The sequence below is a fragment of the Asterias amurensis genome, chromosome 5, assembly GCF_032118995.1.
Source record: "Asterias amurensis chromosome 5, ASM3211899v1".
Taxonomy (NCBI): domain Eukaryota; kingdom Metazoa; phylum Echinodermata; class Asteroidea; order Forcipulatida; family Asteriidae; genus Asterias; species Asterias amurensis.
Window position 1 is genome coordinate 11,364,607 of NC_092652.1, and position 27,942 is coordinate 11,392,548.

General features: G+C 38.4%; 1 protein-coding gene across 16 annotated transcripts in view; it reads left to right on the forward strand.

Moving 5' to 3' along the window:
* The window catches only part of LOC139937145 (leucine-rich repeat-containing protein 71-like), a 37,023-nt gene that overhangs the window by 2,004 nt on the left and 7,077 nt on the right, over positions 1-27,942 (forward strand). For 2 of the 16 annotated variants that reach the window (XM_071932157.1, XM_071932159.1), the window contains exons 2-12: positions 8,589-8,698; positions 9,944-10,246; positions 10,844-10,919; positions 11,173-11,247; positions 12,275-12,343; positions 13,702-13,861; positions 15,041-15,220; positions 15,746-15,853; positions 17,325-17,393; positions 20,990-21,053; positions 23,502-23,522. In XM_071932157.1, the coding sequence (XP_071788258.1) occupies positions 8,589-8,698; positions 9,944-10,246; positions 10,844-10,919; positions 11,173-11,247; positions 12,275-12,343; positions 13,702-13,861; positions 15,041-15,220; positions 15,746-15,853; positions 17,325-17,393; positions 20,990-21,053; positions 23,502-23,522 (1,235 nt within the window). Of the gene's footprint in view, positions 1-2,057; positions 2,179-5,465; positions 5,539-8,588; positions 8,699-9,943; positions 10,247-10,843; positions 10,920-11,172; positions 11,248-12,274; positions 12,344-13,701; positions 13,862-15,040; positions 15,221-15,745; positions 15,854-17,324; positions 17,394-20,989; positions 21,054-23,501; positions 23,523-25,183; positions 25,217-25,828; positions 25,853-27,942 lie in introns of those variants that run through there. The other 14 variants (XM_071932160.1, XM_071932162.1, XM_071932167.1 and 11 more) reach the window with 11 other exon arrangements.

A 27,942-nucleotide genomic window follows, 5' to 3' on the forward strand; every position in this document is an offset into this window, starting at 1 on the left:
ACTCTACTTTTAAAACATCTTTCCAACCAAATGCATTTTATAAAAAAACTGTTACAGACGTTTTTTACAGACCAACTCGACCGATTCAAGGCAACGTGTTTCTTTAATACAAAATTGTGAGAAACGACTCTCTCTGAAGAAAGAGGTAATTTCTCACTTGAAATATTGAACAACTTCGGGCCTGAGGCCTTTTTTACCCATCTGCTGAAAGCACACAAAAAGGTGTTTTTTCTGTCATTATTCTTGTGCACTTTTCGATGACCAATTGAGTCAAAATTTCACATATTTGTTTCATGAATTAATTAGATGGATCTGCAGCTGATTTCATGAAACTTTACATGACTGCGTAAGACCATGTGCACGAGATGTACTGTGTTAGTGGTGAACAACTTCGGCAATAATGTTGTGCAATGGACTTACCCAGTTCCCCACACTTGAGTAATTGTTTTAATCGAACTACAACTATAGGCGGATGGTGGTGGTTGATATAGGTTTCGAGTGATTGTGGCTGTAAATATTATGCAAAAAGATCATTGTACAGATATTGTTGATTTGTGTTATGGATTCTCGGGGTATTATTCAGGTTTTTGTGTGAAATTGGCGACTAATGGAAGTGAAGAAGCGTCAATCGTTTAATGGTTTTGTGCGTGCTCCGTATTCAACATAGGCCTAGGGTATTATTATTATATTATGAGGCAGACTGGTGAGATTGAGGGCCTCTGGTAAGGGAAAGGGAGAAGGCAAAGACATTAGTCAATTATGTCCACTTCTTGAATGTTCAAACCATAGGGATTGGATGGTATGGAGACACAGTTCCTCCCTATTCAGACGAACCGTTCTCTGCGGTAGTGCCTCGTTTAATGCCACCAGGGAAAAGGATATAGGCGCGAGTGTATCCAGCTTATGGCTGTTGAGGCTCATGTCGGGTCTGTGACCGTAGACATACCGTTTGAGGAGTGTAGTTCATATGTTCCACCTACATTACGACTATAAATAATTGAACACAAACTCAGTGCTGTGAGTTACGGTGCATGTGACATCGACCCTCTTTGGCCGGGGCCTACGGTGAAAGAGTCCGACGGATTCCAGGAAGTGTTGTCTTCAAACGGTACTTTGAAGAGTTTGGAAAGGGAAATGACCATAACATTAGTTTGGACGGGGGGGGGGCTTCTGCCCGAGCGTAAAGATTGGACTGATCTCCATAGCAAATTATACTCTTTAGTAAGTTGATTATGAAGTCGATCTGATGTGTGAAGGATATCATGATTAAAACTGGTTAGCTTGCGCAATGATGCTGTTGCTTGGGTCCTTTTCATACAATGCAATTGATCTTTGAATAAGGGAAAATGTATGAACCGCCTGACAAACACCTCGTTAAAGGAACACGTTGCCTTGGATCGGACGAGTTGGTCTATAAAAAGCGTTTGTAACCGTTTGTTATAAAATGCATATGGTTGAAAAGATGTTTTAAAAGTAGAACTCAATGATCCACACAAGTGTTTCGAAATTGCGTGGTTTTCCTTTTACTGTGCGAACTAACACGGTCGGCCATTTATGGGATTCAAAAATTTGACTCCCATAAATGGCCGACCGTGTTAGTCGACGAGGTAAAAGGAAAACCGTGCAATTTCGAGGCATGTTTGTGTGGATCATTGTATTCTACTTTTCCAACATCTTTCTACCCATATGCATTTTATAAAAAACGGTTTCAGGCGCTTTTCAAAGACCAACTCGACCGACCCAAGGCAACGTTTCCTTTAAAAGTTTCTGTTCATTGACCATACTTGAACAAATGAGGGCGCTGCAATTTCTGCTGTTGCTAGCCAACCGAATCACGGACTCAATGCGGATTGATTTTGGTAAACAATGAAAGAAAATGGTGATAAAAAAGTACGAAGGTCCTTTGTTTTCTAAATAAACGCTTTATTTTTGTAATAATTGACACTAATTAGTAATACTGATACCTTTCTGATCAACAACGTGTCATAAAACACATGATTAAATATGGCACTACATTTCAATATGTTGTGTATGTGTACTCTAGTTTGACTGGTTGAATGTGTGTAGTTCGGCAAACACAAAGTACGTGCAAAGGAATGGAACCAAATTTTCTGGCGGTTTGTTTGTGTTTTGTAAGCCAAAATTTACTTCGAAGAGGCAGTCTGAATGAAAAACTAGGTAAATCCATGTGTGCATTGCTACTTAAACATGATTTATGATTCATAAAATTGTAAATTGTTCGTATTTTAAGTGTTTGTTTAGTGTATGTAACAATAAACTCACAAATCAAATCCAAATGGAAAAGTAACGTCATTGTCGGACCGTCCGTACTGTTGCCGTTGGCGTTTACAAAAATATATTAAATACAACCATGGAGGTACCTCCATGATACAACTCACATTCATTACAATATTAATTCACAAGACTGTGACACTGCTATGTATACTACTAGACTATATGATTGGGTTCGACTAATGCATGATTTGGTTTGTTTGGTTGTAGGCCTAATGATAATAATATTTAGGAGTAACTATAGAATACAGGTACACTCGGAGATCTATCTGCGCCTCCGCGGAGGCGGAGTCGCGGTCACGTACGTTTTAAGTAACTTGGTCGTAACATGGAGGAAGAAAATAGCTCTTTACTACTTGATTGTATTGAGTGCATTTGATGAATACAACAGATAAAATGTTAGGGTCGTAGGAAGTCAAAGTGTGACGTGAGTGGTGAGGTAGGTGAAGCAGCCGATAGAGGGCGTTTTAGGAAGACGTGCATTTGATGCAATCGTGAAGACGGGGAAGACTGAGGCGTGGAGGCGCGGAGTCGTGGTGTTGACAATGGCCGATAGAGGGCGTTTTAGGAAGACGGGCATTTGATGCAATCGTGAAGACGGGGAAGGTGGAGGCGCGGAGACGCGGTGTGGACAATGGCCGATAGAGGGCGTCTTTAGGAAGACGAGCATATGATGCAATCGTGAAGAAGGGGAAGGTGGAGGCGCGGAGTCGCGGTGTTGGCAATAGCATATGATGCAATCGTGAAGGCTTATTTCCCCTTTTGAAATAATCCTCTAATGGGGTGAAGTGTATTATGGCTATAATAATAATTGTACGGAATTCGGGCTTTCTTTCCCTTTTTTAAATAATCCTCTAATGGGGTCAAGTGTATGAGGGCAATATTAATAATTGTACGGAATTCGGGCTTTCTTTCCCTTTTTTAAATAATCCTCTAATGGGGTCAAGTGTATAAGGGCAAGTTAATAATTGTACGGAATTCGGGCTTTCTTTCCCTTTTTTTAAATAATCCTCTAATGTATTAGGATTCGGCCTTTAATTATTTCCCTTTTGGAAATAATCCTCTTTTGGGGTAATATGTAGTACGGCAATATTAATAGTTATTAATTATTTTACGGAGTTCCCATAAATATTGAAATAATCATCTAATGGTCTTGTGAGTTATCGTATAAAATAAATTGACAACACAGCTGCGCATTAGCTGAGCGCAGTTGTGTATTTTGGAGCCTAATGAGGGCGCTGTTGTGCATCTTTCAGAGTGCCCCCTAGTTTGCCAAATATTTATAGTTAAGCAACAGAGCGCGACCTCAACTCCAGTGTACTGTGTACGTATGAACGTCACCGCGACTCCGTCTCCGCGGAGGCGCAGTGGAAGCTTCGAAGTGTACCTGCATTCTATAGTTGTGCCTAATATTAATAATAAGAATTAAGATTGTGACAGTGTGACGAATTTCAACAACAGTGACGGGTCGCACTAAATACCGACAACTCACGACCCCTCACGACAACTCACAACAACAATTTTTAAATGCACTTTAACAGAACATTTGAACATAAGTCAACTGTAAAATGTATGCACAAGAGTCATATGCACCCAAATCATTTTCAAACTGTTGACAAAATTGTATTTTTAATTGTAAAAAAGGTGTGCATATATTTAACGGTTGAATTTCGTTCAAATATCTGTTAATGTGCATTTAAAAATTGTTGTCGTGAGTTGTCGTGAGGGGTCGTGAGTTGTTGGTATTTAGTGCGACCGCTCACGACAACTCACGACAACAATTTTTAAGTGTACTTAAAACAACATTTGAACATAAGTCAACCCTTACGTATATGCACGAGAGTCATATGCACCTAAATCATTTTCAAACTGTTGAAAAAATTGTGTTTTTAAATGTAATAAAAAGGTTTTTTTACCCGAATTTAGTAACGAACGGTTATATCTGCCGAAATTCATATCTGCCATGTTGTCTTTCGACACACTTGGACGATTCTATTATACCGCAGGGGTGATACAATATGCAAGATGATTATTTACCATTTTGTTATGTATCTCATGGAGTTTAAAACAATATTATATTTAAGTTTCCCCTTTTAACTTCGAATTCAAGAGTGGCGGCTTAGTTACTAACGAGAAAAAAAAAATCAGCAGCTAAAACCAAAATGAAAAAATAAAACTCAGAAATAACCTTGCCCCCTGCGGTTTAATAGAATCGTCCAAGTACGTCGAAAGACAACATGGCGAATATTTCCGTTTGTTACTAAATTCGGGGTAAAAACACACTTTTTTTACAGTTACAAATACAATTTTTTCAACAGTTTGAAAGTGATTTGGGTGCATATGACTCTTGTGCATATATTTAACAGTTGAATTATGTTCAAATGTTCTGTTCAAAGGCAATTAAAAATTGTTGTCGTGAGTTGTCGGTATTTAGTGCGACCGCAGAATGGACGTCCGGATGGATGGACACAGCAGTCACAATATCAATTCAATGTCTACTTACTCAACAAAAATAGGTTCTTTTTTTAAGAAAATGGGGTGGTGACAGCCAAGATGCACATATATTTCCAAAATTATTCCATTGTTTTACCATTGAAGTAACTTAGCTGAAGAGTGAAGTGGTCGATAGTTTCAACATCATCAAATTCAAATGCCTACTGGTGACAAGCCTGAAATTTCATTGTCAGAGAGGGCAAGGCTATTTCCATTTTTCACAGGGCACTTAAATTATTATTGTAATATAAAAATTAGCGGCCGTAAAAATCACCAAGCAAGGTCATGGACAATGGTGGATGGTCTACGTTAACCTACATGGTTGGGCTGTTATATATGGTTATTTTTTTATGGCTTTCTTTTAACATCGGTCTTATCACAGCCACCATGGTATGGCGACTGGAATTGGATTTATGTTAAAAGAAAGGTTTAAAACACAAAGTAACAGCCCAACAGCCCCACAATTCTGACTACATTATTTGTCAATAGTGATACCTACAAATTACAAGTGTTTGCTAGCTATATGTATGTAGATGTACAGTAGAAGGCAGTCGCATTGTGTTATAGTTTGATTTCATTGCAAAAGTAGTTTGAAAGACCCGCAGCCCACAGATTTCAATATTGTTTATTGTTTGATTTTGATTGATGCTTTGAATGGTGGGTTCAATGTTACTTTCTAGAATCCCAGTTTCTGTGTATGTATCGCGTCCCACGTGTTTGCTTGCATGTTTGCCAAGACTAAACAATGAGCAAGTGAGTATAGTCAAGGTGTCAAACTTTCCATATCATTTCACCATTTGCAGGACTCTGAAATCTTCGCTCATCGAAATTCCACCAATCACCCTTGCATGCTTTCTGCAACAACAGTTTTTTTAAAACCTGATGTGCATTATTTGCCGTATTGACTGCATCCTGAATGGATTTCATTTCTTTCATTGACCCTGGTTGTGAAGCCAAAGGCTCTCATAAAAGCGAACTTAATCACTGTATTACATAGTAGCCAATCAGACGAGGAAGGAAGTTTCAGTTTTTTTAGACGTGGGAAGAAAATCCCAGGGAAATAATCCTTGGGAAAACCCACATAGTCAGGTAGGGACTTAAACCCAATGTTTTGAAGCGGAATCCCAGAGGTGGAAGGCGAGGCAGGACATGGCACCTGACTGCCAAAATAGATTTCATCCAACCACATTCCCAGTGGTGTTGAATCTTGCCAGGGTATTTGTTTCCCCCTGTATCCCTTGTTCGATAATTACCTCCTAGAAGTGTGACTTTGACATCCAAATATAGGCCTATTGGACATTTAAGTTAGTCCTGTGGTTGATTCATTCTGTGTTGGAGATGTACGAAGAACACATGCTATAAAAAACCATCCAAGTCCTAGAGCAGAGAGTAACCTAGAAGTTTCAGAGCTCATTCTTCTTTGATCTTGTGTACTGTTAATATTGGTACTTGAAGCGAATTTGGCCTTTGGGCCACCTAATAGTTGAATGTGTTGATAAATAACCGGAAATATATAATATCTGTAAAGATGGATTGCAATACACACATCGACCGCCATCTTTGATGTATTAACAAGGGAAAAGAGCAAACACAGCGCGTACATGCGTGCACTTGGCCCTTTTTAATACATCAAAGATGGCGCCAGCGGTCGAGGAAGCATGTACTGCAATCCATCTAGATACAAATAAGGGTGACCATATGAACATGACTCATTTGAAATGGAGTGCTTTGAATTTCACTTCACTTTTGCTTTCGCTACAGGGGGGCTACATGTTATAACTTTCCTCGTATTTCTTGATATGAAATCTAGTGATTAATCAAACTGGATGGATTTAGCATTAATAGGGAAAGTCTGTTCTGTATTTACATGTATGAGGCTTGAAGTACTGAGATGTTGGTTAGCATGATGATCTTTTGCGGGGATTTCGTAGTTAAGTTCTTTGAGAATAATGCCTTATTCCATTACAGACTAATGAGTAAATTAAGTTTAGGATTTTACTGTTTTGTTTACTAAGTTGATGAAACGCACATGATGTAGATAACATGACAAGTTTGCAAAAATGCTGACGATAGAACAGTACTTTAGGCTACATTGTTTACCAGAAGATTTCACATGGATGCAATTCACAATGTATAATTCATTGCAGGAGTGTGTTAGTTCAGTTTGCTGCACATACGCATTACCTACCAGGGGTCGAAATTGCCACTAGCCCGCTCGCCCGGGACTACCAGATTTACAGCCGGGCTACTCATTTTTCCAGTTTGATAGCCCGGCGGGCTAGTGGGAAAATAATGCGAAAGTCAATATCACACACAGCAATAAACTGAGCTGATGGTGTAATGCAAAGTTTGAGCCGTGACACGAGACATAATGTGTTTTTCGAGCTACCAAGATCTCATCAGGGCTACTAAAAATTGTTTGGTTACTAGCCCTGCTGACTACCAAGAAAATACACCGACTTTCGACCCCTGCCTACATGTACATGTAGTTTCGTTTTCAAGGTTTTTAAAATTCATACATGTTGCACATTTGCATTTAGCTCATTTTATACCATGCAATCATTGTTAATTATTTTCATCTTTGCTGTTGCTATATGCTCATTATGTAGTTTTATGAGTACATTCCTCTTGTTTTGGTAGAGGACTTATGATTCAACACATTTGCTTACATTTTCAATTAACACACTTTTACATAATTTGTACCTTTATCAACATTATGCACTGCATGCATTTATGAAGCAATTCAACGGCACATTTAACGAAGGTACACGTTTGGTAATTACTCAAAACAAATATTAACTTAAAAACTTTTGAAAAAGATGTAATTTCTCATTAAAATAACAAAAGACTTCTTATTCCTATCTGAAAGTACACATATTCGTCCAACAAGGTAGTTTTTTCTTTCATCATTTTCTCCCAACTTTGATGACCAATTGAGTGCAAATTTTCACAGGTTTGTTATTTTATGCATAGGTTGAGATACATTAAGTCAGAACACTGGGCTTTGACAATTACCGATAGTGTACCTTCCCTTTAACACACTTTTACATAATTTGTACCGTTATCAACATTATGCACTGCATGCATTTATGAAGCAAGTCAAAATATTCAGCACATTTAACAAATCATGTTGAGCAATTTTATTTAAATGTCATATTTTCAAATCCAATAGTCATCGGTTGTGTTTTGTGGAACAATTTTATCAATTTGTGATTGTAGTTTTGGTTAAATTTCTTTTTCATGTGACACACGGGCATTTTGGCATGAGTTGGAAACAAACTTCCCATTTCCCTATACAGATAATATTTTATGTGATTTTGTTCTTTTTCCCATTAAACTTGAAACAAAATGAAAATGGATTTGCTTAAAAACCAAAAGGACCTTTGGCAAAGTTCTATAAATACTTTTGAGTTCAAGAAAGATTATGGATGGGCTAGGGTCAAAACATTAAAAAAAAAACTCCTTTAGTTTGATGTAGCGGGGATGAGATTGTTTAGACTTTTGGCTGAATTCAGACTTTTTATGTCGGCCTGGTGAAGAAAATCAGACACTATTTTTTCCCACAAATAAAGAAATCCTGCTTCTCTATTGCTTTGGATACTGTTTTCAAAAGCTCTGTGAAATTTTTAACCCCAGGGGTTACCAAAAGATAGAAATAGCATCATTTCAACATATCTTTGAATTTGTATCCAAGTTTCAGACTTTTTTCATTTTTAGTAATAACTCTCACCCCTGTGTAGGCAATAGTAAGAGTACTCCATTCAAATAACTAACCATGTATTTTGTAATCCACATTATTACAGTATTGCAAAGAAAGTAAAGATGGGTAAGCGCACCGAGAAGGCACTGAAGGAGAAGGCAGCCGCCTCTACATCTCAAGAAGCCTCTGAGGATGATGTCAATAAAGTACCAGGTAAGGGTTTAAAGGCAGTGGACACTATTGGTAATCACTCAAAATAATTATTAGCATAAAACATTTCTTGGTAACTAGTAATTGGGAGAGGTTGATAGTATAAAACATTGTGAGAAACGGCTCCCTCTGAAGTAATGTAGTTTTCGAAAAAGAAGTAATTTTCCACGAATTTGATTTCGAGACCTCAGATTTAGAATTTGAGGTCTCGAAATCAAGCATCTGAAAGCACACAACTTCGTGTGACAAGGGTGTTTTTTCTTTCATTATTATCTTGCAACTTCGACGACTGATTGAGCTCAAATTTTCACAGGTTTGTTATTTCAATATAAACCACAAGGGAAACTGACTGGGCAAATTATGAAATGTTTTTGGGGTTGAACAAAGAATTGACTAGAGTGGGATTCGAACCAACGACCTCTAGATTAACGCGCTGGCATGTTAATCTGGAGGTTGTTGTTTCGAATCCCACTCTAGTCAATTCTTTGTTCAACCCCAAAAATCAGGTTTGTTATTTTATACATATGTTGAGATGCATAAACTATGAAGGCTAGTCTTTGACAATTACCAATAGTGTCCAGTGCTTTAAGGCCGTGTCACACTGCAGCAATAATGAAAACGTTAACGAGGCAAAGAGACCGCATTCTATTGGTTGAATGAGTGTGTGCGTATTCTGGGTGGGGCAATTCAACCAATAGAATGCGTTCTCTTTGTATCGTTATCATTTTCATTATCGCTGCAGTGTGACTCAGCCTTAAAGGTAAGCACATAGTTCATAAATGATCCTACATGTGACAACCCCAAATTTTACAAGGTTTAGCTTAAGGGCACTGGATACCTTTGGTAATTGTCACGACCAGTATTCTCACTTGGTATATCCGAACTTATCATAAAATGAAACATCTGTGAAAAATGTTGACTAAATTGGTCATCGAAGTTGCAAGAGAATAATGAAAGAAGAAAAAAAACATGTCGTCCAAAATGTGTCTTTTAAATTTGTCATGGGTTTGTTATTTTATGCATATATTGAGAAATACCAAGTGAGAAGGCTGGTCGTTGACAATTACCAATAGTGTCCAGTGTCTTTAAAATTGATGAGATTTAATGTTCTCCCGACCCTAGCCAAACCAGTCTTAGACAAAAATCCAACCTTTTGGGTAATAAGTTTTGTGGAATTTTCTCTGATTGTGGGGGGCCGCTTCCGACTAGATTACAAAGAGTTAACAATGACAACCTTGTCCTCCGTAGAACCCTACACATGCACTGGACACTTTGATCCAGATTTCACGGAGCTGTGTCGACGAGCAGGCTTGGCACCAAGCGAGATCCCAACTGTGGTGATACGAGCCAAGAGACCCGGTACCCCTCCTCCGCCGGACCCCAAGGCAAAGGACCCCAATCCCCCTGAAGAGGCCGTTGACGTTGCCGAGGAAGAACCCAAACCAAAGACGTACGTCACTAAGGAGCGCTTTGCGTACTTCAAACCTTGTATACAGGTTGAGATGGAGAATGAAGACAAACCAGCGACTGTCACAGAGGTTTATATTAGAGGTAAAGATAAGAACCCAAAAAAGACTCAGTTAAGTCTATCAAGATTAAATAAACCAGGTTTAGGCCGTTCAAAATGACGACTACAGCTTCAGCTAGATCAGCGTGTCTGCCAGTGTCAAAAAAAATAGGCAGGTACATGCGATCTAGCAGTAGTTGAAGCCGAAGTCCCCCTTTCGGTGAAGGCCTTTGTCTAGTTCAATGTGTAATCAGCGAAGGTTTTTGCAGTTAAGCACCCTGTGTAAATCTCTTTGAGTAGTGTTGGTTCTGAAATCAACCAGTGGTTATTATCGACTCAACGTTTCGATCAGTGTGCTCTGAGTATCTTCAGGAGAGCATTCAGATCGAAATGTTGAGTCATTAACCACCGGTTTATATTAAAACCAACACCACTCAATTCACTTGGTGCTACAGCAAACCTCTCTCATAAAAAACAATATTTACAGATTCCTCAACAAAAATACTTCCACCATACATATATTTCCACCATGCAAAGTTTAAAACCCTGTGTATAATAAAGTTAATTTAGTGTATCCAAACTTTGAAAAAAGGACAACATAAAGGAAGGTTTGTTCATTTTTTGCTTTATCTTTTCCTTAGGATGGAAAATAGACGATATGATGGTTGGAATCTTCAAAACCTGTTTCCCTACGATAGAAAAGCTCCATACAATAAAGTAAGTATAGCATTGTGCACATTACAAACTCATAATGGAATGGGACTCCAATATCATCTCAGATTTGAAAACGAGTGCACATAATAGGTACGATTTTACCACTTTACCGAATTGGCAATGGCAGAGTTTCGACAGACATTTTCACATTACTCCCAAAAGCATTTTATAATTGATGGGCTTTGTGTACGTTTGAAATATTTATATTTAATTACCGGTTAATTTTGTTGTTTTTCTTCTCTTTTACAATGTTAAGTTTCTGGAATACCGGACTTACAGACAAGACCTTAAGAGATTTAGCTGCAATTTTTCCTCAGTGTCCAAATCTAAAGTAAGTACTTCTATTTCCTTCAGTGAGATCTGGGCCTAATTTCATGGCTCTGCTTACTGTAAGCACAGAGTCGGCGCTTACAGTAAGCAGGGAATTCTGTGCTTACAGCAAGCGTATTTCACAGGTTAGCGGCGAACTTTGGCTTTTGCGTCTGCATACTCCACTTGACTAGGCATTCTACGCTTATTACAAGGCTAGCGCAGATATTGTGCGCTTGCACGGCAGCAGGGAATCATGATTGTAGGCGCAGAATTCGGCGGTAAGCAGAGCCTTAAAAATTGGGCCCTGTACTTGTCTAAGAAGTTTCCAACATTTGTAGAGGACATGAACAAGTTGAAGTAATATATGAGAGAAAATTCTCAGCTGTGAATAAATAAAAGCCTCCAAATCACTAGTTACTTTAATTAATAGGACCAAGAAAATCTTTGAGATGGGACCCTTTTGACCTTTAACAGTGTTCCTTTATTATTTCGTGAATGAGATTAAGCGGGAAGAATTTTTTTAAAAACCCTTTGTATTTAGAGCCAGTGGACACTATTGGTAATTGTCAAAGACCAGTCTTCTCACTTGCCGTGTCTCAACATATGCATAAAATAACAAACCTGTGAAAATTTGAGCTTGATTGGTCGTCAGAGTTGCGAAATAACTATGAAAGAAAAAACACCCTTGTCACACGAAGTTGTGTGCTTTCAGATGCTTGATTTCAAGACCTCAAGTTCTAAGCATGAGGTCCCAAAATCAAATTTGTGGAAAATTACTTCTTTCTCGAAAACTAATCTACTTCAGAGGGAGCCGTTCCTCACAATGTTTTATACTACCAACCTCTCCCCATTACTCGTTACCAAGTAAGGTTTTATGCTAATAATTATTTTGAGTAATTGCCAATAGTGTCCACTGCCTTTAATGTACTTGGGAGAAGATTAAATAGATAAGTTGAGTTTTGAATACAGTTCTTGTTGCCTAAACAAAATCGTAACATTTTATTAATCTGTTTGTATTTATTTGTTTATGTATTTTTTGCCCACAGAAATATTGTGATAGAAGGTAACCCCATTCCGGAGGAACCATGGGCCTGTATTATGGGAGAAGACAGTCTGTAAGTTATCTTGGTATTATATTATGGTTGCGTTCGAGTAGCTTCCCTGTGTCGAACCCACGGTGCTCACTCGGGTGAGCTTCTGACAAGAACTAATCAAACGGTCTTGCAAGTGACCCCACTCCACAAGCAGGGCACTTGGGACTGACCCGGATGAGCGCGTTGAATGACGTAGTACCGGGGGCAGACCCGAGACGACCCAGGGAAGATAATCGAACGCACCCATTGGTTTTTATGGTAGGGATGAGAAGTTTCAGATGTAATTTAGAATTTTGTCATTGCCTGTTGAAAATTAGCTGCTGCTTTCCTCAGATATGAAATCATAATAATAAGTCTTATATAGCGCACGTATCTACCAAACAAGGTACTCAAGGCGCTGAGTATATACAAGATTTCAGAAAGATAGGTTATTGCAGTGATGAATTCTGAGACCCAATTATGTAGCACTTATAAGGGTTTACAAGGTGCTATCGCGCATTAAGCAGCCACAACCAGGAACACCGGGGCGAACCCCTTCTCTTTTCGATAAGTGCACTGTTATCTTTTACATGTGTTACACAACACATGGGACCAACGGCTTTACGTCCCATCCGAAGGACGAAGCACTGGTAAAGTGTCTTGCTTAAGGACACAAGTGTCACGGCTGGGGATTCGAACCCACACTCTGCTGATCAGAAACACCACCGTTTGAATTCGGTGCTCTTAATTGCTCGGCCACGACACTTCCGTGAATGCTGCTTGATCTACCTCTCTAGAACTGAGGATGCCGATTTTAGAAGCTCTTTAAGAACTAGTTATTATTATTACTTACGGATTATTCTTCCTACGTGGACATATTGGCTTCAAATTTTGGGCAATATCTCAAAACGATACTCCCTAGTTTTATTGTGTATATTATATCTACATGATATATTTGTTTTGCGATAACCCCATGTGTGTATCTACTTTTCCAGGTAGAGTTTGTTCTTTTGAGAACTGTCTTGCCATATATATTCTACTACTGCGAAGTAGATTTTTCGGATTGTTCGGGAGACTTGTTCTGCGTCATATCACATATTATACCTACATTCAAATAGGATAAAAACAATTAAGCCAAAGGTACATGTATACTTTCCCTTTAAAAGATGTTTATGTTGTGCTTGCCCAGGCTTTTACTTCAATGTTTTATGTGTTCATAAATTATCATATAGGATTCTACTCAGTGGTAGTAGAATATAAAGCAAGACAGTTTTCTAAATACAAAATCTACCTGGCAAGTACACACACACATGGTGGTACCACATATTGATACCTCATATTGCAATGCCTGACATCCAATATTAATAAATGTCATTATAAATTGTATGTGCACTCCACAGAATTATAAATTTGTCACTGCGTCACAATGACATAACAGACAGGGGAGCATCTGGTATCAGCTCAGCTCTGTCTACCGTAACCACCTGCAATAAGAATCTAATCTCCCTCAACCTCAGCCATAATAAGATCACAGACGTAGGAGCTGAAGCCATTGCTAAGGTAACAATAATTAGAAACATTGACTGCTATGAGGGGCACAGTTGAAATTATAGGCCCAAGGTGATGTCAAAACCATGACTATGCCCGAAGCGAAGCTGAGGGCATGTTCATGGTTTTGACATCACCGAGGGCCTATAATTTCAACTGTGCCCCGAATATTAAGCAGTCAATATTACTTTTATATACCAAATAAAATAGATTCTTCTAATCTCATTGGTTAAAAGATTTCATGAACTGGGCCTTGATTTAGAAATGTATAAAAGTGTAATACCTTTATTGATGAAATGATGTTGGAGCCTGAAACGGATCGACAGCATACTTTTTTTGCAGTACAGTTCACCATTTTGTTGTCGTGCTCCACAATAGAATTTACCGATGATTCCGTCGAGCTCAGAATTGGGCAGTTCACCAACCTCTTGCAAATCCTTGTTAATGAGCCTCCGATAGTCTGCAAAGTTTTTTACGGCGTATTTTATAAGCTGCTTTATGCTTTCACTGTCGGCTGCATCTATTATCTCTCGTGCCATGGAGGTAGAAATAGACATGCTCGTACTCCCTGTATGTCAACAAGATGAGATCCTGCTTCAGCCATTTTACATTGTGAGTTTGACATGAAACACAAACAATTAAATTTCCCACACAAACTATGTTGAAAGGTCGTCTGCGAAAAAAGGTCACAGCTATAGTTCACGTAGTTCCTGCCGTGACACGACGAACGTATACAATGCATACACACACTTCCGCGACCTACATATAGGAATACATACAGTGTGTTGAGACGAATCCATTATTTTCCAGGGCGGGCATAGTCGATCTCACTTGGTGCATCTCAACATATGCATAAAATGACAGGCCTGTGAAAATTTGAGCTCAATTGGAGTTGCGAGAAAATGATGAAAGAAAAAACGCCCTTGTTGGACGAATTTGTGTGCTTTCAGACAGGAATAAAAGAAGTCTTTTATTATTTTAGTGAGAAATTACCTCTTTCTCAAAAACTATGTTACTTCAGAGGGAGCCGTTTCTCACAATGTTTTATACTACCAGCAGCTCCCCAATGCTCTTTACCAAGTCAGTTTTTAAGATAATATTTGTTATGAGTAATTACCAAACGTGTACCTTCCCTTTAACCGCTCAGCCATGACACCCAAATTGAGATTTAATGTTTTTTGTTCCCCACAGGGTCTCCGCATGAACAGAATTCTCCTGTGTCTTTCTCTAGCGAGCAATCGGATAACGGACAAAGGTGCTATGAAGTTTGGCGAGTTACTGTCGAGGTTTCCTCTAACTCATGAGGAAGTTGTAGAGAGACGTAAACTACTCAGGGATAAAGGTTCACCAGACCGGGGTAGTGGAAAGTCGGTGAGTAATAGGAAAAACATGTGGACAAATCCTGCATTTGGGTAACGTGGCTGAGTGGCGTCACACACCATTGTTGTTTTGTCTTCTCCAGTAAGAGTGACTTTTAAAGGCAGCAAACACTCAAAATAATTGTTAGCATAAAAACTAACTTGGTACTGAGAGAGCTATGGATATTGTGAAAAACAATTCCCTCTGAATTAGTAACATAGTTTTTGAGCAGGAGGTAATTTCTTACTCAAACATTAAAAGACTTCAGGCCTGAAGCCATTAATTGGGAATCTGAAAGCACACAAATTTGGGCATCAAGGGCGTTTTTTCTTTCATTATTCTCTTGCAACTTCGATTGACCTATTCAATCTGAATTTTCACAGATTTTTTTATTTTATCCACATGTTGGGATTCACCAAGTGAGAATGCTTATCTTTGGCAATTACTGAAGGTGTCCAGTGCCATTTAAACTCGAGACTCGTTGTATCTCTACTCACAGAATGACCGAGTTTAGCTTTCTAATCACTTTTCTTTCAGCCACCTCCATCAAGAAGAGCAGAGTCTAAAGACAGGCCCGGTAGCGTACGCAGTGGAAGCCATCTCGACAAAGGGGATAAGAAACGAGATAAATCGTCCAAGAAAAAGGTTGGTTTCTCACTTTAATAGTTGGTTAAATTTTCATAAACAATTGCAATTGGGGGATTAGGTTTGCGGAGTGGTTTATTTCCTGCCTTTCACCTCGGTGACCCTGGAGTGCGTTCCACTCGCGCAAACGTTGCCAACAGTTGCGCACGTTCGCCAACAATTTCAAGTGGAACGAGTTGTGTGCCGCCACTGTTGGCGAACGTTGGCAACTTAACGCGAACATACTTCTGAGGTGTTGGCGAGTGGTTTTTAAAAATTGCGGACAAGCATACGGTACTTTTTTTTGTTACAAACATAATAACATTGTATTTTCGGTGGATGATAATGCAGATTTGAAATAACAAAGTTAACTAGTTGATGTAATGATGTCAAAAAGAGGACTATAACAGCAAAAACAAAGTTTAAAAAATAACTACGTATGGTGCACACCATCTTCATTTCAGGGCGCCGCCATATTGACATCGCGTATTAGGCACCAATCGTTCAAAAGACAAACAACGTTTACGCGAACAGTTGCGAGTCGTTTGCGCGAGTGGAACGCACACCAGGTTCAAATTCTACCCCATGTAAAAACATTTATTTGAAGTGGATCGCGTTAAAGTCTTTTAAATTTTGACATGCACATGCTGAGTGTCATACAAGCGCACAAATTTGTTTACCAAGCTTGCTCACAAAGCAGTCACTCTGGGTTAGCAAGCAGAATTTTGTTGTCAGCACTTCCCTTACAGGGTTTGGTGATTAGAGATCTTGATATTGAGCCCTATTTTGTCAAAATCTTTGGTCAGTGGTGCCAGTCTAAAGCCATTTACCCTGCAAACTGTGTGATAGCTAGGAATCGGCTAGCTACAAGTTTAATCTATAAATTGGGAAGCGGCTGCATAGGAACACATTAAAGAAAACAAAACGTTGAAATTTTAGGGTTTTTTGTAGTAAGGTTGTCTTCCTTTTTGTCTAAAGCCCAGTTCATACTTCCTGCGAATGTGATACAAATTTTTATGCCACAAATTTGCATATTAATTTGCACCAATTGAAATGTGCTCAACTCCTGCAAAACATTCCCAGCTGAAACATCCCTGTGCTTTGGATTGGCAGGAATTATGACCTGCCGTCAATTTCACAAAGAGTTAGGACTCGTCTATCTCGAGTTAGGACGAGTAACTCGTCCTAACTTAGGATTAATCTTAAGGTCTGCATGCTACAGTGCAGGGTTGGGACTCGTCCTAAGTCCTAAGATTAGTCTTAAGTTAGGAAGAATTTTGTGAAATTGATGGCTGGGCTTTACTGTTTTTGAGTTTAATACAACAACTCCCAACAATGAGCCAAAGACTACAACTTAATAGCAACTTTGTGACCGTTTTAGCCCCAGCTGCATTCAACAATTTGATTTCAGGTATTTTGAAAAGGCAGCAAGTTCTTAGTGCATTGTTCTGTTGATAAGGTTTTTACTTTTGTTATGGAAACATCTCAACAGGATAATAAGCATGAGAAGAAAAATGATAAAGAGGACGACAAGAAAGGCAACAAGACGGTGGCGATTATGGTAAAAAAAATCCAACCAATCGGTGGCAGTGTTGTGTATCATGTGATGGCAGTATTAACCAATCACCAGCAGTCATGTGTAATAAAATGTGGCTTTAGTGGAGTCGTCAAAAGCTGTGTGGTCAAGCAATAATACAAAATAACATAAATGGTGTAATCTTGTGCATTAATGTGAACAATTTATTAGTTTTTGTCCTTCCCTGTGTTTTTTAAAGAGTTTTTGTTCCTATAGATCCAGCAGCCCAAATAAGTTCATACTTGGTTCGTATACAGAGCACTAAATAGCTAGATCAAGGTGCTTTCAACCCCTGTATATCAGGCATCGTTAGACATTCCTCAAACTTTCTCAACACCCTGGGGAGTATCCATACACCTGGGCTAACAGAAGCAATTATGGTTATAAGTGCCGTGCTTTGGACTTAAATGTCATAACCGTGAATCAGACCAACACTCCTATGATGTAGCCATAAGAACTTGAGTTAGACATGGGGCGATTTCACAAAAAGTTGGGACTAGTCTGTACTTAGGACTAGTCCCAAGAGATATCAAAAACGTATAGCTAGTCCTAAGTTAAGTAGGACAAGTAACTCGTCCTAACTAGGACTAGTCTTAACTCTTTGTGAAATACATCCCAGCACTAGCAGCTCGTCCATGAGACGCCATGCTGCATTTCAAGAGCTTTTTAGACACCCCCCAGCTCTGTCCGTAGGCTCCCTCTTAGTTTTTGAGACTAAAAGTTTATGCTATCCTTAAAAGTAAAAGCTATTATATTGAAGTGCCAACCATGAAACTATACTTTTTATAGCTCCAGGATCAAACACCAGGACACTCGAAGCTGTTAGAAAGTAGATGACCAAATCTGTCATTGAAAACATGTGCAAAATAAAATAACATACATTACATTGCTAAACTTCATGGCTACATAATGACCTAATGCTACATGAAATTATGCTTTACGGTGAAGCTGTGCTTGTATGGCATACGCCAGACACATGTAGATGGCTCCATGGCTGTGGCTGTATGTCTCTAAGCAATGCTCCAGTGACAAGCAAAGCACCTTTCAATTGTGATAATTATTGTTATTAATACTACTCCCTAATGTTGCATGATTTGTACTGACCCTACAAACATTGATTCCCTCGGATGCATGCAATAATCATAACCAGTAAAAGTACATTAAGCATAAAATTAATTTCATAAACTTGTGCACGAACAAATGCCTATATTTTAACTTTAACCCTTTCCTTACCATAGGCGACTTTTGTGGACTGCACTCCTATCCCCTCTTGTTTATCAGTACCACCTTTTGTTATGTACATAATGTACAAAAAAAGGTTGAGTACACAAACACATTCAGATCACAAAGACCAATAACTTGGAAAACTGGTTGACCTTTGATTGTTATTTGAAAGGGAAGTCAATAATTACATGAATTGGTTCTACCTACTTTGATAAAAAAAAAATCAATGTCTTAAAGACACTGGACACTATTGGTAATTGTCAAAGACCAGTCTTCTCACTTGGTTTATCTCAACATATGCATTGAGCTCAATTGGTGGTCGAAGTTGCAAGATGATATTAATGAAAGAAAAACACCCTTGTTACACGGAGTTGTGTGCTTTCAGATTCTTGATTTCGGGACCTCAAAATCTAATTCTGATGTCTCCAAATCAAATTTGTGGAAAACTACTTATTTCTCGAAAACTTCATCATTTCAGAGGGAGCCGTTTCTCACAATGTTTTATACCATCAACCTCTCCACATTACTTGTTACCAAGTAAAGGTTTTATGCTAATAATTTTGAGTAATTACCAATAGTGTCCTTTGCCTTCAAAGATAATATTAGAGTGCAAAAATGGCCTTTGCACAAGAAGACTTTCTGTTGTGTAAGAGATTTGTGCCTTATGCTTGAGGGTTCAAACAAGGCGGTCACCAGTGGTTTATGTAAGATATAATTCGGTTGTGAGAGGTTTAATGATGCCAAGGTTAACAGCTTGCTACCTTCCCTTCCCCTGCTTTAATCTAACGATCGTTTTGTTTTAAGGTACACGACTTAATGAACAAAAGGTGATGGAGTTAATTAACACAAAGCAATTTGTAATGTTTGTGGAGAACCTCTCTTTTAACAAAGTTAGAATCTTTATAAAATGTGCCAAGAAGCCAAATATTTAAAGACACTGGACACTATTGTTAATTGTAAAAGACCAGTCATCTCACTTGTGCATATTACATATGCATGAAATAACAAACCTGTTGAAAATGTTAGCTCAATTGGTCATCGAAATTGCGGTATAGTAATGAAAGAAAAACCACCCTTGTCATTTGAAGTTGTGTGCTTTCAGATGCTTGATTTCTAGACCTCAAAATCTAATTATGAGGTCTCTAAATCAAATGTGTGGAAAGTTACTTTTTTTTTCTACGTTATTAGAGGGAGCTGTTTCTCAGAATGTTTTATACTATTAACAGTTCCCCATTACTCGTTACCAAGTAAGGTTTTATTCTTATAATTATGTTGAGCAATTACCAATAGTGCCCACTGCCTTTAAGTCCATAGCGTATTTCGTCATCAAGCAAAAGTGCTTGGCCCATACAAGATCGCGGCGTAACTGCTTCCCTTGGATTTCTGCCCCTAATCCCATGGAATCACTCACTAAACAGGGTCAGATTTGATGGCTCTGCTTACCATGAAATTCTGTTTTATAGAACCTTTACTGGACTGGTTATTTTGATTGGGTTTTTTTATGGGTTTTTTTCGGGGGGGGGGGGGTTTAGGTTTTTTCTGGAATGAAATAATACAGCTGCAGACGTTGTTCTTTAAGAGCCTTGTTTGCTCGGCAGTTTTTTAAAGGGTTCAATTCATTTATAACTGGGAAAAAAACAGGGCAAACATTACTGGATTATTGTTAGTTTTGCTATGCAGTATGCAAATGCAAAATAAATGTGCATACTCCATGTAGGTGTATGTGACCTTTCTGCTGTCAGGATGGCTAGATACCCTGTCCGTTTGCATCATTACCTTCTCTCTATGCACCTCTTTGTGATCTCAAATGTATTTGAATGTGTATCTTCCTGGACACTAATGGTAATTGTCAAAGACCAGTCTTTTCACTTAATGTAACTCAACATATGCATAAAATAACAAATCAGTGAAAACAATTTGACTCAATTGGGCATCAAAGTTGCTAGAGAATAGTGGGAAAAATGCCCTCGTTGCACAAATTTGTGTGCTTCGGATGCCTTAAAAAAGGCTTGAGGCCTGAAGTCTTCTAATTTGTACCAAGTTTTTTATGCTCAAAATTATTTTGAGTAATACCAATACATTAGTGTCCAGTGCCTTTAACACAAAACTTCCCTTCCATTCCTAGGAAGTCTCCCCAAGTAACTGTCCGGCAACATCTTAGGATTAATCCTATCTCGAGCTAGGACGAGTAACCCTGCCTAACTTAGGATGGGTTAAATGCGTTCTGCATCTAGGGATACGGAACTGAACTCATCCTAAGTCCTAAGATTAATCCTAAGTTAGGAATAGTTTGGTGAAATCGACAGGTGTGTGTTTTTATCTCAGTTTTTTTATCTTTTCATTCTTTTCATTTCCAGGACAATAAAAAAGACAAGGATGACGGCAAAGGAGGCACAAAGAAGGCCGATACATGGAAGAAAGGTAATAGTCAAAGCATTGTCCAACCCTTGTTCATTAGTTTTAGCAAAAACACAATGTATTGTTAAAGAGCATGTGGTCACCGCGCCTCAACCGAACAGGCCAAAAACACTCAACCAATGACCAATGTTTTTTGGTTGGGGTGGCCAAAACGCACTCCTGACCTTATCGCCTTATCCTGAATGAAGTGCATGCTGGTCCAGCAAGTTTAATGTCTAGCTAAACCAGCGTGCACCTCATTCAACAGTTAGTGCTTGCGCAGAGGGTATTTGCGAAAAGGTCTTTATATGCAAGTGGTCTGTACAGAGTTGCCTGATATTTGACTGGCAAGTGAGACTTGGTCGTGGACCAATCACAATATTTTTACACAGATGTTTCAAATTTACTTTTTTGGTCCTGCAGCTACATGGAAGACCAAATTTTTATGCCACTGCTTACACTGTGGAATTTTGCACTTGCCTATTTAGCGTAGAATAATGTGAGGTTTTCCAGCACAGATTTCTGTGTTTTAAAGCAGTACCATGAAATGTACATTGATACTGCACAAAGCCAGTATGATTTGAATATAAAGACAAACTGACAAGGAATGGTAAAGTATGACTTGTGTTTTACAAATACTTGAAATCAGATTTTATTGTAAGTTTGAGGTGTATGGTTAGCACAATAGAGTCACAAAATGTGGTCTGCTTTCCACTTGTGAAGTTAGTAAGTTTTGATAGTTAATTGATGTGAGACATTTGGGGGTGTTTTTGAGTGATATAGAACTATAGCTAAAAGTAGATTAGCCTGTGCACTGTGGAAACATGGAGTTTTTTTTCTTTTTTTCTTCTGATTTTTATTAGGTGAGGTTCTTGATAGCACCACGTCTAAGTTTCTTTTGAGCAGTGTTGATTCTAAAAACAACCGGTACCGAGCAATTGACAACTCAACATTTTGACCAGACTGATTGAAACGTTGAGTTGTCAACCACCTGGTCTTTCCAGAATGAATACTCTACTCAAACGAAATTTACTCATGGTGCTTATGCAAAACCTCTCCTAATTATACTCCCACCGTTGCAAATCCCACTGCAAATGAATTACACAATTTGAATCTTTGCACCAGTCCAGTCCCCTCAAATATAATAGTTCAAATTGAAACCAGTCTAATTGTTCAAACCACTTCAACGAGGAGGGGGAGATTCAATATGTTTATCGAAAATAAATGTTTTCAAAATAATATTTTGAACAGTTTGCTTCATTGTGAATCATTAAACAAAAAATGTCACCCACTTGAAGCATGTGCAGGAAGAATCAATGCAAACATTCAGAAAGCATTTTTCAACTAAAAATAAGCAGATTCGCTCCAAGCCATCTTTGACTCGGTCATATGCTTTGTCATCTAATTTTAAAACTTGCTTTATGTAGAAAAGTTTAAGCCAATTTATGAAAATAGCACATAGCGTCCACACTTAGACATTTAGTTTAGGTCTTCACACTGTAGATGTTTGTTCTATTGATTAACTTTTGTGGTAGACAAGGGTTTTTGCCTTATTAATCCCACGTGTATGCTTAAAGACAGTGGACACTATTGGTAATTGTCAATCACAAGTCTTCTCTCTTGGTGTATCTCAACATTTGCATAAAATAAACCTGTGAAAATTTGAGCTAAATCGGTCGTCGAATTTGCGAGATAATAATGAAAGAAAAAACACCATTGTAACATGAAGATATGTGCTTTCTGATGCTTGATTTCGAGACCTCAAGTTCTAAACTTGAGGTCTCGATATCAAATTCGTGGAAAATTACTTCTTTCTCGAAAACTACGTCACTTCAGAGGGAGCCGTTTCCCACAATGTTTTATACCATCAACCTCTCCCCATACTCGTTAGCAAGTAAGGTTTTATGGTGATAATTACTTTGAGTAATTACCAATAGTGTCCACTGCCTTTAAAGGAACAAGTTGCCTTGGATCGGTCGAGTTGGTCTTTGAAAAGCGTTTGTTAAACTTTGTAAGCGTTTGTTATAAGATGCATATGGGTAGAAAGGTGTTGTAAAAGTAGAATACAATGATCCACACAAACATGCCTCGAAAATGCATGGTTTTCATTTTACCTCGTCGACTAACATGGTCGGCCATTTATGGGAGCCAAATTTTTGACTCCCATAAATTTTTGGATCGGGATAAAGAATATAGTTTGGTTTTTACCCTTACACCCTTTACCATTTTTATTGGACCAGGCTAGCTCTTTGATCTAGTGGTCATACATCTGCTCTAGCGATGCAAAGGATAGGGGTTCGAATCCAACCTGAGTGATTTGCCTGCAGATTGTTTTCCGCAACACTCAGGAAAATACTGAGTATCAGTCAGGGTGTAAGGGTACAACCAAATTGCAAAGAGTTTTTCGACTCTGAGCTTGTGCTGCTATTTTTCATTCTTATGTTATTTCTCACTGTCTTTCTAATCCAACAGGGGCTAAGGCCGTGATGGCTGGTAAATGCACTAAATATTTCTTCTATGTTTAGGGATAGTACATGGCTCAATGTCTAGTCCATTGCTCGTCGGCGTTTGGTCTCGCTGTGCGTTCTCAATTCAATCACAGAACATTTCAAATTTTAGATATTTCCCTGAGGTGGATGCCTTCGTACACTTTTTTTGTCATTTAGTTTACACTTTAAACATTTAAGTTTGTACATACGCACACCATGTTTAAACATTTCCCGATATGATAACGTGATTTTCTTAGGCCTAAGTTTAGAATTTTTTACCCAAAAGAAAGACAGGTACTTTTGCTTCTCAAAACTCTTGCCATTGATTTCACCAAACTCTTCCTATAACTTGGGGTTAATCTTAGGACCTAGGACGAGTTTAGTTCTGTAACCATAGACATTAGGACGCATTGAACCCATCTTACTCTTTCTAACTCTCTAGATAGGATTAATCCTAGCGCTTCGTTAAATCGGCCACAGGGCTCACAAAAATACATGTTTTCTATGTCTCACTTCTCATCACTGCGCGAATATGAGAAATGCTCTGACATTTAAACTTACTTTAACAAATAGATAATACAATTGGTGATTATGATCATGGGCGTCAAGTGTGTGGGAGCAGAGGGGTTGAATTGCCCCAGAGTTCACCAAACTTTCACCAACACCATTAAGTACAAACATTGCATCAGTTTGTGATCACTCAATACTTGAATAGCAGTCAAACATTAACCATGCTGTAAACTTATCATCACTTGGCATGTCCAAGCAGAGGGCATTATCAATCAATAAGGCCTGATAGCGAAGTATAGAGGGCAGTATTATTCCATTATGCCTGGCATTAATTGATTGGCATTAGAGGCAGCAGTATCAACCACTTTGGCTTGGCATTGGATAGAGGGCACTGTCAATCTACGCAGGCTTGGCATTAAGGCATTAGTTGAAATCCATTGGACCCCGCTTAGAGAGCAGTATTAATCCATTGGGCCTCGCTTAGAGGGCAGTATCACTCCATTGGTCCTGGCATTGCGGTAGAGGGCAGATAATCCATTGTGCCTTGCTTGGGCAATCAATCCATTGGCCCCCGCTAAGAGGGCAATTTCAATCCTTTGGGCCTCGCTTAGAGGGCAGTATCAATCCATTGGTCCTTGCATTGCGGTAGAGGGCAGATAATCCATTGTGCCTTGCTTGGGCAATCAATCCATTGGGCCCCGCTTAGAGGGCAATATTAATCCTTTGGGCCTCGCTTAGAGGGCAGTATCAATCCATTGGGCCTGGCATTGAGACATGTATCATCCCGTCTGTGCTTTCAATTATAACTCACCAGGGTGATTTCATTTTGCTTGCTTTGGCATTGAGTATGTGTAATTCCAGCTAATGCATTGCACCAATTCACAAACTGATTTCACGTGAACCGCACAAAGCACAAACACTGCAATAATGTGCACATTTCCCCCCAAATATTGTCATTCAGTAAGTGTAGAAATAAATAACTTTATTTGAACTTTGTTTTCAAAAACTGTATGCAAATTATTAAGAGAGTACAGTTAACATACAGATTTAGATTTTTCAAGTTCAAGTTTTGTTTGAATCTTATTTTAAAACTCCTGTGGGTAAACATTGGAACTAGACAATTATTATCCTGTTGACCTTTGACCTTTTCTACAGGTGGAAGTCGTTCTTCTGTCACTGTCGCAATAAGTATGCAGCCTAAAATACAGCTCTGTCTTTTTTTAATCTTCCCTTCACTTCCTGATCGGAACGTTTTTCCGTCCTGGAGTTAACAAAATAAAACATTATTAATAATTGCATGAATTTTTGGGCCAGTGGCCTTCTAATATTTGTTATCCATTTATTTTGTTATAAATAACAAAGGCAGTTCAGCTTTAACTATTTGATACCCTTGTCAACCAAACCAGCGCACTATTTATTTCAAAGTGTGGTTGACCAATCATTTATTGACAACCAGAAGAAAAATACACTAATTATCGTTCAATTATAACTTTGTGGCAACATTTAGGCCTATTTTACTAAAAAAAAACTAATGAAATCAGATGGCACATTTAACAATCATTTATCATTAAAATTAGTCGCTCCAAAACCCAATCAAACAAAATCCACCCATGTGTACCAAAACAAACTCCTCAAAAATAACCAAGACCATTAAAAGCTCAACACACTGCACTAACCAACAATTACATAAGTTCATTTTTTGCTTGATTAAAATGACTAATTTATTTTGCTTTTTTCCCCTCTTTTCATTTCCCTCCTTTTTTTTATACTGCTAATTCTTCCCTCATTCAAACATGACAGATGCATCCCGGCATAGCTCCAGAGGTTGATATACCAACTGTATTTTTCCTGTTATAATCTTATTCTTCCATTGCATGACATTCTAGGGACTGGATTTTTCAGTAGAGTTCACACCATAGTCCGAGTATTCAGTATACATCCATGGCCTGGAATTCCACTCCCGAAATGTGCAGGTTTAGGAAAGCAATTCCAAACAACAGAGTTCTCTTATCAATGGCCAATTTTGTGCTTACTGTGTAACTTCCTTTTCATAATCGTATAAGCACGCCAAAAGAAATGCTAACCTCCCTGTGCTCACTGAAAGAAAATGAATGCTGTATAACAGTGTAATTTCCTGGTGAACGCACTAGCTCGCCGCCTAACTGTCTTGCCAACCTGTGAAATTATGCTTACGCTTAAAAGCAAATTTGTCTGCTATAGTTGGCACAAAAATGTGCTTATCATTAAGCAGTGCTATGAAATCAGCCCCTGTTCTTTGCTTACATTAAGTAGAGCCATAAATTTGGCCCATGCTGAGCAAAAACTTTTAAGATTTGCACAAAGCAACGCACAAACAACATATAGTGTACACAATATTGATAGGTTACCAGTTTTTGCTAAGCATTACGTTAAAAACAATAATGGGATTGAGCTCTATGAAAGCTTTCACGGGAAGTGGTTTCCATTATAAGTTTCCAGGCCTTCATTTTATCATCAGATATGCTGTGATTTCATATTGCATACCCATATCCATTTAGTTAGACCAAAATACACTCTGTGAAGATCAACTTTCATCACAATTATGCATCAATCTTTTTCCAAATATTTATTGTACATCATTGACATCTCTTTCCTTTTTTCCCTCTTGAAACTAATCCTACAAAATGATTCAATGGAATTTGAAGTTCACTGAACAAAAACTCCAACGTATATGCAAAAAGTTAACTCTTGAGTATCTTACTTAATAGTGGGATAAACTAACTGCTTGGCAAAATCCATTAACTTGGGCTTACCAATAATAATAATAGTAATATCAAAGTCTTATACAGCGCCATTTCTACCAAACAAGGTACATATGTTTGCAAGCTCAAACATGCAGTGCCCTCACAGTGCAATCAAAACACAGCACATTTTGGAAAACATTTGAAGGCCTTAAAATTTGCCTTGAAGGGCACATAAAAAATTAACTTTAAACGTTGCTACATACTTGGAGTACGTGTTGTAGCATCAAAGACCAATAACTCATTTTGTAAGGTTAGGGTTTATACACAATCTTTCTTGTATATTACTTGAGAATCTTTCTCCATTCCTTTTGAACAATTTTTCCAGTTACCCTTATTTACTTGTATTACCTCACTACAGTCTGTTCATAAAACTTTTACTGCTCATTTTCACTTTATGAACTAAATATCCCTCATGTACGATCTCAGCAAAATCTTTACTAAAACAGGAGCTTTGGCCACAGTTGGGCCAGCAAAGAATGAGGACCAATTCCATTTATTTCCATCTACCTGCATTTTGTTCCTCGCAACCATTGTTTGAAATCATTTACACATTACCTCATTGTTTCATTATTGAAGTGATTGCTGTGAATTCTTCATACATTTGTTGCTCTTTCAGCAAAGATCCTTCATCCATTTTTAGTGACAAATCTTTTGCCACATTGAAAGTCATTTGCTGTGTAGTCTTGATTGGCGTCGCTAGTTTTTTTTATTAGTCATCAATAGAGGGCGCAACATCCAATAGCTCGGTGGGACTTTACAAGTCTTTGCCAGCCCTGGAATTTCATCTTTGAAAGGGCAAGGCCATTTTCATTTTGCAAAAGGCACTACCAATGGAAAATTCTTAAGTCAATGGGAAACTTTAAAAGGGGCACCAAGGCCAACACCAGGGGCAATGGAGGCAATGGCCTCATTGGGTCTGTGTGTAATTCCAGGACTGCTACATGTATACATCTGATAATTTTATCTATTCTCAAGTAATTCGTATTGCGATAATAGCGACTATAAGGTCAACATAATGAATATTGTCAATCAAGACTATTCATTGAGCTTCATTGGCAAAAAGTCAACCCCCACATTAAGGGAAATAACTATTTAATATTTTCTACGTCTGACTTTTGCATGAATTTGCAT